Consider the following 14,131-nt stretch of genomic DNA (forward strand, 5'->3'; position numbering starts at 1 on the left):
CCTCCCCACTAAAGTCAGAGTGGGGGCCCAGCAAGATTAATGGGGTCCAGTTGTGTAGTTTGCAAATGGTGCTCTGCAAAGGCAAACCAGGATCCCTGCTGAGAGTGTCTTGTGTTGCAGATGTTGAACCCCCTGCTCTGGAGATGCTGGAGAAGGACCACGTGTCCCCAGACCACGTGTAAGTATTGTCAGTCCTGGATGGTTTGAGATGCTGGAGATTCTTGAGTGTATCTGAGCTACTAGAGATGCAATAGTAAAGGACATCCCACTCCATGTTGGGGCACAGCTGAGTAGCTGGTCGTAAACCAGCGCCAGATGTTTTGTGGGGTGCAGAATGTCTTTGCAAGGACATTTTCTAATCTCTCACTTTTCTTTTGCCCCATCCCTGGTAGGCTAATTGTCCAGCAGGTACTTCATGAGCTGAAACACTATCATGGGTAAGTGTGTCTGGGAGAGGGATGTGGGTGGGGAGGTCATGGCTCTGCCTAGGACCCACGTGGCAAATGACACTTGGTCCCTGAGGGTCAAAGCCCCAGGCTACCAGAACCACAGTATTCTTCCAGTGAAACTCAGGTAGAATTGCAAGAAGTAGCATTTCATATGCCTCTTCTGTAACCCGAAACCTGTTCCTGCCCTGTCTCCAAAGATGAGCCTTTCTGCTGGCCCAAAAGTTCTGCTCCTGTGTTCTTTGCTGTGTGTCTGATGTCTTCTCCCTGTGCAGGGCAAAGCAGAGAGCTTGTGTGCAAGAAGGCGACGATTCCTCCCAGCAAAACCTCACCTGGTTTGAGTTCCTGTCTAATACGTAAGTGAGACAGAGACTAACCCACACACTTTGTGTTCCCAGAGCAGATTGATTTCAAGCCCTGCTCCATCTAAGCTGGACACTGGTATCTGCAGTGGTTCAGCCAGGATCGGGGCCTCGTTGTGCATGGAACTGAACAAAACCAGAGACAGTCAGAACTCACACAAATAATTTGAAAATTCAGCCCCTTATTTTGCAAATGTCCCATTAATGAATTACATGACTGATGCTGAGCCAGATCCTCGAGGAGATGGAAAGCTCAGAGATGGGGTTGTAAAGAGCTTCAGAGGAACTTCATCAGTGATCTCCCTGAACTGTGCTTGGCCAGTTAACTTCCCCTTAGTTAAGATGGTTTTGGTCTTGTTTCAGAAATGAGGACAGTGGAAAAAGCGATAAAGCAGAGAAAGGCACAAAAGTGATGCGACGTCTGAGTTCCCTGCGGAGCCGTGTCACCGGGTCCTGGCAGAAGGATAAGGTGAGGGAGAGATGCTGAATTTTGGAAGGAATTGTTGAATTCTTCAAGAAGAAAAGGGGATCTGACCCCAGTTAGTTGGATTGCTTTTGGGTGGCTGGGGCCTCTATATCGATCAGCAGATGCACTGTGACCTCTAATAGCATGCACTGGGCAGTGACCCCAACTTTCAGCCTGCCTTCAGAATCACAGAATCACAGAATCATCTCGGCTGGAAGCTCCTCCAGTCCAACCATGAACCTCACACTGACCATTCCCAACTCCCTGCCCTGGGCAGCCCATTCCAACGCCCAACAACCCCTTCTGGACAGAAATCCTTCCTAAGAGCCAGTCTGACCCTGCCCTGGCGCAGCTTGAGGCCATTCCCTCTTGTCCTGGCGCTGGGTCCTTGGCTCAAGAGACTCATCCCCCCTCTCTGCACCCTCCTTTCAGGGAGTTGCAGAGGGCCATGAGGTCTCCCCTCAGCCTCCTCTTCTCCAGACTAAACCCCCCCAGTTCCCTCAGCCGCTCCCCATCAGACCTGTGCTCCAGACCCTGCACCAGCTCCGTTGCCCTTCTCTGGACACGCTCGAGTCATTCAACGGCCTTTTTGGAGTGAGGGGCCCAAAACTGAACCCACTCATCGAGGGGCGGCCTCAGCAGTGCCGAGCCCAGCGGTAGGATCCCTTCCCTGTCCCTGCTGGCCACGCTATTTCTGAGCCTTGCTCCAGGGCACGTTCTGGCTGCTCTCATGCTCTCTTGACATGAGTTATGCATGCCCAGAGAGAAGTGCTTTGCCTGGGTGACTGCCTGGATCACCCACAGTGGCACGGAGAGCCGGCAGAGGCACAGACACGTGCTGCAGCGTGGTGTCCTGCCCTTCATCACACACAGACCTAGCCCAGAGGGACTGGGCCAAGCCTTAGGAAGGCATTTGGGAAAAGCCCTACCATCCCAAAGGTTCGGGCACAAAGGTGCCTGCTGGACTTGCTGCGCACCAGCTTTCCACATGCTCGTTTTTACCAGCGGGGAAAGGAATGTGTGGGCAGTGCGAGGCCTGTAACAGAGCTGCGTTTTTCTCTCCTTCCAGGGTAAGAACAAAGAGCAGCCAAAAGAGAAAGAGAAGGAGAAAGAGACAAAGGAGCCAAAAGAGAGGTGGAAAGAGATCAATGGGCACCAGCTTGTGCCAGGGGCTTTCTCCAGTTGCACCAGCTGCTCACTGTGTGCCAAGCCTCTTGGAAATAAAAGTGGTCTGCAGTGCCTGAGTGAGTATGGCTGTCGCTGCCTGGCCCTGACCCAGCCTGGCTGCAACCCGCTCCCCAGCCTCCTCTCCGGCCCCGGAGGCTGTTCCCCTGCTTAAATCAGCCTCATGGATTGCTTCACTTCTCTGCCTGGCTTGACTGTACCCCACTGCCCTGCTTGGCCTGGCTTGGCTGTTTCTCCAGAGAGTCTAAATGATCCCTAAATCCTGCCTGGCAATAGTTCATCCTCATTTTCTTTGGCCACTTGGCCATTTCCTGCCCCTTTCCCTCAAGGAGGGTTCTAGGTCAACTCTTCCTTTAATATTTTTTTTTCTTCACAAAGTTCTGCTTTGCCCAAGCAAATATCCCTGCTGCCTGAGTGAAGCTGGATCTTTTAGGCTGTTTTTCACAGCTGCAGTGATGTATCAGCCCAGAATCTGCCCTATGCCTGCGCACAGGGATTTCTAGAGCATCCAAAACTTTATTAACTAACACAAATGGTGCCTCCCAGGACCTGCATGGGTGAGATTGTTGCTTTTCAGATGTAAGTAGTGCACAGGAATGGCAAACAGCACGCGTGGGACTCTGTCCTTCTACTGCATTCCCTGTGGCACTGCTGCATGGCTTTGGCTGATGGACAACCCTGTCCCTCCTCTTTGGGGCAGGTACTCAGGGCACTGAAGAACACTTTAATTCCCAAGGGACTGTCTGTGGGCAGAGAAAATCTTCTGGAAATGAGAGAATTGCTCTCTTTCTCTACCCTGTATCCTCAAGCAATGCTCGCTCTCCGGTAAGGGTCTCTCAGAGGCTCTTAAGGTCAGTAAAACCTTCCTGGGGCATAAACAAACTGGCTGCCCTTGGATATGTGCTGTGAGAAGCGTATTTTCCCTTCAGGGCAGCTGAAGGGAAATTGAAAAGGACCACAGGCCCGGCTATTAGTGAACATATTTCAGGTGTCACAGCAAAAAATAGGAAGCAGGGAGCTGAGTAAGAGCAAGTGCTTTGTGGGTATTTAGAGAGAACCCAAATGTTACGGGAGGAGGCAGAGTTATGCCTTGTCATTCCTGTCTGAGGAGCCTTCTAGCAGAGGCTCTGTTTGCAGTCCTGCACTCTGCTTTACAAAAAATATCTGAACCTGAGAGGATACAGACAGTCCTTGATCCCCAGTGCACCAAGAGCTTGGAGCCATGCTCTGTAAGGTCTTGGGGACTCTGAGGTCATTGCTGGTGTGAGTGATTCTTCTCCAGACAACGGCTACGGAGATCTGTGATCTGGAGTGCAAGGAGTTGGAGCTAGCTGTTGACATGGGAGTATGTATCGGCCATCATAAACGCGCAGGGATTGGACATGAGTTATAGTAACTTTTACCTTGTTTCTCAGCCCTTTGGTGAGGAATTTGTGTTCCTGAGTCTTGCTAACATTCAGGAGAAAAACTCTGAGGTGGCTGAGGAACTGGTTTGTGTTTGGGACTCTGTGGTTTTCTGGGTTTCTCAGGGATACACTGCCCAGGCTAACGTGCTCATATCTGCGTGTTCTCTTTGCGGTGGCTTGCACTGAGGCTGAACAATCGGGCAGGGTTCTGAGATGTTCACTAAAATTAATGGCCTGTCTGTGGTCAGATCTGGATTGGGACTTGTTTTGTGACAGCTGTTAGTCTGAGAGTGCCTATATTTGGATTATGCTGGGCTGAAACCTTTGCAAACTGCTTCTGGGCGGCAGAGTTGATAGTTGATATCACTAATTCCTGTTATTGCAGCTAGGAGCAGTGTGTGGTCTCCTGACAAGTCACTGATAGGGCTCTTGAAAAGCAAGCTTCGGGCCACGGTGTAGCCAGAGTGGCAAGCCTGCTTTTCAGAAGCGCGAGCTGCTCTGTCAGGGCTCAGTCTGAGCTGTAGCTGCTGCCAGGATCTGAGGATATTTGGCTGCTCCTCTTGTTTTCTCATCATGAACTCACACTTCACCATCTATACGCTTGGCCCTCGGCCAGCTCTCAGTCCATCTCATGGTCAGGTGCTGCTGTTTGTGTTCTCGCCGTGGTATTTTTAACGGCAGCACCACCACGTGGTAGGAGACAAAACAGGCTCAGAGAAAGAAAAGACAAGAAAAGATGGTGGTTAAAGAAAAGGGTGAGCTGAAGCCGGGGAGAGGAAGGATGGGGAAATGATTAGACAGCCTGATGTCTTTTCACTGTCCAGTAGACACGAAGTCTGGTGGCTTCCATGGCTGTGATGAAATAGAGGAGTGAGAGCTCTTCTTATTAAAGAAAGTAACAGCAGGAGGAATTCTGCTTTTAATTCAGAACAAGGAATCATCATTCTGCTAGAAACATGCACGTGAAGAGCGTAGGCAGCCCGGCTGGCCCTGCAGATGGTAACTTGTTTCCCTCTCCCGCCTGGTTCCTCCCATCTATCCTGGCACCACGCGGCACAAAGTCTCCCGGGGAAGGAGGCTGTGGTGTGTGTCAGGAGTTACAGATGCAGGAGAGTTGCTGCAGCTCCAGTTTCAGAGTCCCACAGATGTGATGTTAGAAGCCTGGCAGGGATGAAAAACAAAGAGGAACGGTTGCAGTCGCTGGGATCTCAACAACAGTGGCCACCCAAACTTCACTGTTACATAAACTTGGAGCTGTGAGTCTCTAGGTTTATTGTTCACCTGGAAATGGAGAAAGCTCCTTTTGAGCCTGTGCTGTCAAGGGTGGAGAAGGTTCTGTGCCTAAATTAATCCTCTCTTATAAACATGCTTCCAGAGTTTATGCAATAAGAGTTAGATGAGTCCCAGGAAAGCCCTGACAGGAGGAGAGCTCTCCAAGCAGGCTGTGCCATGGAGGCGAGCCAAGGATATGCCGTGGAATACGGATGGCAGGAGGACTGCTTCCCTCCTAGCGACTGAGCTTGAGCACTGGGGTAGAGGTGGGTCTTCTACATCTTCTTTAGTTGAGAGTTACATCCCTACTACTTCACGGAAGAGACAGAGCCCTGGCCCCCATAGGCAGGTCAGATCCACCATCCTCTTTGGAAGGAAAAGCTGCAACCAAAGGTTTGGTAGGCTTCAGGCAAAATCCCCTTCTTTAAGAGAAGGTGCTCAGTTGAATGAATCTTCCTGAATAACACAGGCTGTGCTGGACTCCAGACTGCCCACTTGTCCTAGGCTGCTGTAACATGACGACAATGATAAATGGACTGGGAGTCCCACTTGGAGTAAATGATTACTGACAGGAGTCCAAATAAAACAGGCGAAACCAGAGCGACTGCGATAGGCTGTGGGTTAATGTGGTTATAAACCAATGAAGCAGGATCTAAAGCAAATGTGAAAGTGGTCTGCAGTGCTGGTTTCAGAGGAAACACTGACTGAGCTATGAGTCTGCTGACATAGAGCTGGCTCAGCCAAACTCTAGAGGTTTTAGAAAAGGAAGCTGAAGAATATACTATTCTCAGTGCTTCTCCCTTTCACTTTCTTTTTACGTCTAGGCAATATTGCCTTCATCTGGAACATCTCCAGGGTGCTGCTCCTTGCATTCCCCGATAAGACCTCAGGATCTTGTACACTTGGCCTGACAAGTGCATGACAGTAATCTACCTGCAACTCATTCAATAAGAAATCTTTTGTTATTATAGAATTACACAGGATTAGAAAGTTGGTGCTATTCTCTTCTTCGCAATCCAAACCTTAGCTCTAAGCTACAGAGTCTTTCAGCTGGTTGCTGTGCCAGATTTTGCAGATTTTGTGGAGATGCCCTGAGGCCAGCCGCACAAGCACAGCTCGTTCTCTCCGTGACAGCTGTAGTTGGGCAATCTGCAATGCTTTACTTTTATATTAGAGCAAAGCACAAAGTTTTAAATGTCTAAGGATTAATCTGTCACCAAGTGACAACCAGCTGTTTACCCCCAAACCGCTTTATTTAATGATTATTTCCCTGTAGTGCTGAGAGGCCCCAATAAACAATTGGGACCTTATTGTACTTAGTCTTGTACAGAGGCAGCACAAAAGGGAACATTTCTGAAAAGCTTACAACTATAAGATGAAGAGAAAAATAAAATCGATTAAACAGGTTGCAGTGTGGAAACCAGAGACAATATTGGTCCCGTGGTAGTCTAGAATTTCAGCACATTTCCAGCCCAAACGGTGGCAGGTTCTTTCAAAGCAGCGTGGGAAAGCTGCGGGGTGGATTTTGAGAGGGAAGTTTGTTTTGTAATTGCGTTATGTTGCATTTTCGAGTTCAGCAGGCGACTTGCATATGCATGATTTAAAGTATGACAAAAACTTGCGACAGAGATCACTATTGTAAATCCTTAAGTGTGAATCATAGATCAGGAGGTAAGGTTAGGTCATGAGCTCTTCTAAGTCTCCCTCCCTGCAGAGTACTTCAGCAGCCCAGTGCTAGTACTAAGTCTGGTACTTACTGATGTCAGGGAAAAGGTGGATTTTCCAGCAGTTTAGTTCTACCAGTCAGTGAAGGTAATTCCCCTTTGCTTTCGCTGTGTATGTGCACAGGGGTCATTGCAAAGGCCTGGGCAGGCGCTTGCAGTCCCGGGGCGGGTAAGGAAGCGTCACCCCAGCCTGGCCTTGTCAGGAGCGGCCACAAACACTTCAGCACCTTTTGAACGGCAAACCCCGCCAGGCTTTTAATAACGAATTATATATTTATAGCAAGTCCTGGGCGCTGCGCAAACACACGACCTAGCACGTTAAAGCTGTCACTCGGGATGTTACATCCCATCCGTTAAGGGCCTGTTTGGTCTTTGTTCCCGCCGCAGCCAGGCGCTGATGGAAGGCAGGTCCCCGGCAGCTCCGCGGCGGGGCGGGGGGTTCACATCCGCCGGCTGGGGCTGGGGAGAGGCCGCGGCGGTTCGCAGGGTCGGGGCGGGCGGCCGGGGACCCTCGGCAGAGAGAGGCCTGGTGGCTCTCGGCTCCGGCCGCCTCCCCCGACCGAGAGCGGGCTGAGGGGAAAGAGCGGCCGGGGAGGGTGATCGCGGCCTCCCTGAGGGGAGAACGCGGGCGGGAAAGTGATCGCGGCCTCCCTGAGGGGACAGCGCGGGCCGGGGGGGTGATCGCGGCCTCCCTGAGGGGACAGCGCGGGCCGGGGGCGGCCGTGCCCTCCCTGCGAGTCTCGGACCCTCCCCTCGGCCGGGCCATGGCGCGCAGGCGCGTCCCTTCGTCTCCCTTTTGCTTCCGGGACATGGGGGCGTTTCCTGTTGCTGTGGCGGCGGCTCCCGGGACCGAGAGTGCAACCGGCGGTTCCCCGGGGAGTCCGGTAAGAGACCGGGGTGTCAGCGCGCCCCCCGGCGCCCCGAGCCTCGGCCCCCGGCTCCCCGCCGCGCCATCCCCTCCCGGCCTTAGCGAGGCCTCCCGGCCCCGGGACCCCCCCTCCCCAGGGCAGCGGGAGGCCGCGGCCCGGTGACCGGCCGCCCCCGGCCCCTGTGGCGGGGCAGCGCGGCGCTGCTGCCGGGGCCTCGCAGTGCGGGCGCTGAGGGGGCTTCAGCGGGGAGCCGGGGGGGAACCTGCCCGCCGGCCGCTGCCGCCCAGCAACGTCCCGCAGCGGGCAGTTACACAAGGCCGGCCTGCGGCACCGCGGAGAGAGCCAGAGTTTGACCGGGGCAGCGGGTTTATTTTCTTTTTCTTGACAAATCCTGCAGCGTTTATAGCCGTCCCGGCGTTAGCAGCTCAAGGCTTAATCTGCGGGGCCGAATGTAGCTTGTGAAGATCCAGTCTTTATCGTTTAGAGGCTAAAAAAGGAGCTGAAATATTTCTGTGTGCGTTAGGGAGGTGAGCTGATGTAGCCGGTGTGAAACTGGTTCAGTTTATGCCACAGCTTGAGTCTGAGCATCCTTATGATAATGAAATCCCGCGCCTCATCTTCTTGGTTGCTTACACACATAGTACTGGTGCTGCAGCAGTGAGAAAAGCCTGGGATGTAGCTAAAAAGACCTTAAATGTGCTAGGGGAAAAAAAAAAAAAAAAAGGTGAAAACTTCTTGTCCGCGCTTGTGATGACTGACCCATTTTAAATATACCACAGTCCTGGCGTATTACGGAGAAGAGCAGGAGATAACATCGGTTTGTAGGCTTAGCTTGTATGTGCTGGAAGGGAAACCTGGGTAGGAGCTAGGAGCAGTGATGGATTTTGGAGGAGGTGGAGGGAAACAGGGAGTGATTCAAACAAATAACTTCCTGAATGTTTCTGGTACTGTATTTGGTTTTGCTGCTCTAATAAATAAGCAAAACTTCTGAATACTGTTTGAAGATTTTGTGCTGTGGCTTCGTTACTGTAGTATCTGTGTCTTCCGTGTAAAAGCAAGAGAAGAAATGACTGCTTCTCTGTTCCTTCTCACTCCCCTCTGAAGAGAGTTTTGTAGGTGGCTTTTTTATTTGGCACTTTTTTAAAAATTTTAAGTTACAAGGCTATAGTTTCTCTCTGGTGTGGTTAAAAAAAATAAACCCATGAAATATGGCTGTCAGACAGGAGCCATCAGACATTGTGTGTTGTAGTTCCACCTAATGTTTACCTATGAAATATTTTAAATACCTTTTATGATTGTCATAGTTGCTGCTTTGGTTCCCGTAGAATGGGGGAAGGGTTCGGCGTCAGAGAATTGAAATGGTACTCATATTTCTTTTAGGATAATATGCTAATTTTACTTTGCACTGTTTAAAAACCAGACGCATCAGTTGTTCGTTTGTTCGGTTTGGGTTTCTGCGCTTAAAGAAAACCCTGAGGCCACCAGAACTTGTAGTGCTGGGAATGACATAACCCCACCCCTCCATCTGTCTATCTGATATTTTGGCAATAAAACCAGATACAGTGAGAAAGTAATTATAGGTTGGTTTTGGAGACAAAGAGGAATGCTTTAACAGGGAAGCTGAAACTTGATAATTTAGCATTGGTGCTGTCTCGTGTGGACTGTCTCTCTTTCAGAATGTGAAGTATCTCATCGTGTTTTTGGTTTCTGCCTCTGCGTAATTAGGCAAGTTAGAAAAACAAGTAAACACCTGTCACCAAAGCCACTAGGACAAAGTTAAATCTGCCCTGAGTTCCTGAGGATACCTGACCTGGATTTACCCAATACAGAAACTTCTTCATGTTCCACTGAAACTCCTCCTCTTTCCTGAGGAGATTTATCACAAAGTCACTCTGCTTTTTCTGGAATGCTGTAGTTGCTTTAAATGCTTCTCAGCTGTTGTGTTTTGTGTATCTATGTATAAATTCAGATTTTATATGCTGTATTAATCACTTATATGCAAGTTGTTTCCTTTGTGAGTTCAAGAGAGAGGAATTACCTTGTATGGTGTAAGGGGGAAGAGATTCTCTTTGATCCTTGAAGCATTGGACATTTGTAAACAAAAGTTACTAATTTCCCAAGAAAACTATTCTGTCCACGGCTGTCTTCTGCTGGTTGGATTTAAGAGGTGGTGAATATATCCCTAGCATTAAAATAGTGCTTGAACTCCTTGATCATTAGAATCACTGTTAAAAGGTGTCCCTGCCTGAACTTAGCTGTTTTTTTTTTTTAATCTGTCATTTAAAAAACACCAAAAAACCATATGCTTAAGGAAAAAAAAGGCAGTAGTTCAATTTTAGATTAATCACAGCATGTTAGTTGTAGTTGTTTGCAAATGGCCTTTTAAGAGTTATTTTATTGGGCAGTACCGTTCCAGACCAAAGGTCAGGGTCATAATACTCATAATATCTGGTGAGTCATAGATTTGTTCTGGAATCCAATTCTGGAAGACATTTATAGGACACTGTCAGTGTCTGATCCACTGGAAGGTACTCCAGCTGGGGAGAAGGGGTGTTCACCTGCCCTTTTTCAGCTGGTTTCATTGCCCTCTTGCACACTGTGAATCAGTGTTAGGCTTTTGGGCATTGTAATGTGTTTACCAATAAAATGCTCTTAAATTGTAAATTGGTTTCTGTGCCTTTGGGAAAGCATCTCATTAATAAGGGAAGGTGTTTTTTTTTATTGTACCAGATGCAATTTCATTACCCTCAGTCGTGAACACGATCTTTTATGATGTTAATGAGCTCTTAAATATTTCTTTGCTGGACGTGGCCCCTGTTTCAGTTAATCAATGAGCAATAGGGCATCGCTGGCACTAGCCCACGCAAAATGCTTCAGCGGCAGTGACAGTCCCTGTAGTAAGCAGATGTAGGATAATGTGATGCGCCCAAAATTCTCAGTCTTAATTCCAAAACTGTTGATTTAAGCCCAGAAACAATCATGGTGGGTTTGCTTATTTCTATGCTGTGTGTGGCATCAATTGCTGTTGTACCTTTAGCTCTAGTGGTGGTGGTCCTGTCCCCCTCCAGTCACGGGGACCCAGATCCTTGGACCTTCTAGGTGTGTTGGCAGTTTAACTGGTGTTCTGAGCACCAGCCAGAGCTACGGCCCTTCTGCGTAGTCAGCGTTGAAATGAAATCCTCTGGAGGATCTGTTTTGCCCTGCCAAATCTTCTTGCAGTTCCAGTGAGTGATTGAGGGAGAAGATGGGGAAGAGGAAGGGAAGAGCCTGGGTGGCAGTCCTCTGAGTTTTTAGCTCTGTCTTTCTCAGGAATACCTTCTGTGCCTCTCCAGTTTGAGAAGAGCCAACATAACTGTCCATTTTGGTTTTGTAGCTTCTCAAATTCTTGATCTGAGTAAGACCACATGCTACCAGTTATTGATGGTACATGCAAAAATACTTCTCTCTCAGTTTTGAGTTTACCAGTGCTCCTTTTCTTTGGCTGGCTGTTTTTTCTAAGGTTAGATTCTATATTACTTCTGTACACCTATAACAACCCTTCATGTGTATCTCTGCTCTTCAATATCAGTCTCAATGTGTGCAGGTTCCTACCACGTCTTCACTGTCCTCTGTCCCTCTTGCTTCTCTTTGCTGTTTTCTTGACCCCTGCAGTTCTCTCTTACCCTATTCTGAGAGGCTGTGCAGAATAATAAAGGCGGCAAACAGATCTTACATGCAGAAAAAGGAAATCGAATTTACTAGTATTCAAATGTTTTGTTCTCGTCCTTAATTGGGGTGTACTTGGTTCAGCACTGTCTGAGCCAAGTTCAGACAGATCTTTCCCTATTGAATAGGGAAAGCTGGAGCATATTTTATAAAGTGAAGTACGCTTATAAACCAGTCTGATTCCTCTGCCAGTTTTCAAAATTCTCTTATGTGGGCAAAAATAATGCCCCTTGGAAATCACTAAGTTAATTGCATTTCAGATAGTCTCCTAGAGAGTCAAATCCTTGGATCCAACTGCAGTTTTCTGAGGCTTTTCTGTAGCATTTTCCTGTTTTCTAGTATGTTCTCTCCTGTTGTATAAAGAATCTTTCAGCAGCATAGGAAACTAATAGACAGCACTACTAGATGTGTCAGCTGATTAAGTGAAAAATACCTACTGAGAGTGATATCAGCTGTTATCTTTAACAGAGCAAGTGCATGATTTCAAAATTGAAATACATTTTTAAGTTAATATCCCTTTTACAGTTAGCTTAACAAGGTACCGAGGCTTTTGAAGTAGAATTGATCCTAATAATTAATAGGAAAATAATTATCGAACGTAATCACTGAAGATGCATAAATGTCAGGGAATATGAATGTCTAGTTAAAGTTTAACAAAATGTTTATAGATGACTACATTACACAATTCTAGATGAATGAAGTGGATTTCAAGAGCAGATGGCGCAGGGCCGTGTGGGAGGGCAGTGGCTGCATGAACACATCCCTCCACCAGTGTCCCTGAAGGGAACCTGTCTGGAGGCTAAACTTGAATCCAACCCAGCTTGACATCATGGAGAATTTGTTCTATTTCCTTTGGGGGGGATTTTTGTCCTACAGTTTGCTCCATTGTCTCAGGAGGAAAGGGGTTTCCATTGTCAACTCATTGTTTGTTGTTTTGGCATGTCTTGTTAAAATAAGCTCTTCATTTTCTGATGATAGGTGGACCCTTATCAATGCTGAAATAGCTAATGGTATTGTTATTCTCTACGTAGTTTTAGCAAGAATAATTTTGATACATTTTTATCATACATTCGCAGAGGTACATTTGAAACTAGATACAGGGCCTTTTGTTCTGTTGCATGGGGTGCAGTATTAGTAGAAATAATATCACAAATAAGAGAGAAGTTATGAGAGGTGATTATGGATTTATTTTTTTTTTCTGTGGCAGGCACTCAAATATGATTGTTTTTGTGGATTTTTTTTTTGTGTGTGTGTGGCAGGCACTCACAGTGCAGTATTCTGCTCTTCCCCACACTTGTGGAAGTTGCATAACATGTAAGCATCTTTTGGGTCTGTGCACTCAGTCTTTCTCTCAGTCTTGTTTTTACATCTTTATTAATTTAATTGTGTTTAAGGCCAAGTAAACATTTTGCTCCTGTTCTCAGAGTTTTACTGTAATTATGGAAAACATTTATAAGTGAGCATTTCTCTACGCTAGCCAGGAACCTTAAAGCAGATCACCAGTCTTGGCGCCAGGCGCGGGTGATAGTTCTGTTTGGGTGAAGAGACCTTAAATAGTTTGTCCTCTGAGCTTTGAACATAAACAGGCTTTTCCCTAGCAGATACAGTGTTCATCTTCCCAGTGTTGTTCTATTTGTCTCTTAACAGGCATGCCTGAAATACATGGGAAGAAACAAACCCTGGTTTCCTTTACTGAGTTGCTGGTGTCCTGCTTCTGCTTTTGATAAAGGAACTTATTTTGTAGATGGGCAGAAAGCCTGTAGAAAATATTTGACACTGCCAGTTGTCATCCTGTTTTCTCAAGCAGTAATTATTATAAGGAAAAAAAGAGATTGGATTTTACTATGCTATTAATTTTTATTTTATGCCTTTTGGGTGAGAGAGGGCTGCTGCAGATCCTTTATCTGGAAACAGTTCCTTTGTGAAGGTAGAAAAGTGGTCATGCTCTGCTGGTGGTAACACTCTGATGCTTCTGTGGTGCGATTTGAACTTTCTGTAGTTCCTTCAGCCCCTTCTGATACTCTGTGCAGAAAGGCAGCTGTTCCTCTGGAGCCAATAAATTGCTGCCGCCTTGAATGGTATCAATGTTGAATTGTGAGGCATGGAAATAACCTTTGCAGATATGAGGAAAGCAGCGCTGTGGTTGAGCGGGGATGAGGCAGAACACTGTTAGTGCATTCAGTAGTGTCTGTGTGAATTGCATTATCAGTGATTCTGAGTCTTGTTCAAAACACTTGAGTATTTGGTGTAAAATCAAGAACAGAACATGCACAAGAATGCTCGCTGAAACACCTGAGCTTACTCGGCATCTCTTCCAAAATTAATGTGTCACTCTTTCTTTCCCTAGATATTCCCAAGAATAATTTAACATTTTTTGGTGTGTGTTTCAGATTGTGCAGTGAATGTCCATAAGAACTGTAAGAGTTTACTGGCTGAATGCAGCAGCATCAGACCCAAGGTGGGTTTTAAAATTTGTTCTTCTTCTATAACAACAGTGCTTGACATAGTAAGTTTAATTTAGTGTGAGTATTTTAATTTACATCAGTACAGAATCTTGCCCTACGTCTTCAAGACATCGAATAGTTATTAACTTGTTGTTATAGTAATTTATGACAATATATGTAGGGAAAATAAAGTGAAATGTTTTATTGCTGTACTGAAATTACCACTGCTTGTGTCTGTCAGAACTGTGACTA

The 14,131-nt window shown here is 47.2% G+C and overlaps 1 protein-coding gene across 4 annotated transcripts in view; it reads left to right on the top strand.

Annotated features, from left to right (window-relative positions):
• Positions 1-14,131, top strand: part of ARHGEF18 (Rho/Rac guanine nucleotide exchange factor 18) — a 53,138-nt gene that overhangs the window by 13,135 nt on the left and 25,872 nt on the right. For 3 of the 4 annotated variants that reach the window (XM_074851287.1, XM_074851286.1, XM_074851285.1), the window contains exons 6-11: positions 121-178; positions 393-437; positions 722-802; positions 1,172-1,277; positions 2,344-2,518; positions 13,826-13,893. In XM_074851287.1, coding sequence (XP_074707388.1) covers positions 121-178; positions 393-437; positions 722-802; positions 1,172-1,277; positions 2,344-2,518; positions 13,826-13,893 — 533 coding nt within the window. Of the gene's footprint in view, positions 1-120; positions 179-392; positions 438-721; positions 803-1,171; positions 1,278-2,343; positions 2,519-12,596; positions 12,750-13,825; positions 13,894-14,131 lie in introns of those variants that run through there. The other variant, XM_074851288.1, reaches the window with a different exon arrangement.

The sequence above is a fragment of the Strix uralensis genome, chromosome 27, assembly GCF_047716275.1.
Source record: "Strix uralensis isolate ZFMK-TIS-50842 chromosome 27, bStrUra1, whole genome shotgun sequence".
NCBI classification, from domain to species: domain Eukaryota; kingdom Metazoa; phylum Chordata; class Aves; order Strigiformes; family Strigidae; genus Strix; species Strix uralensis.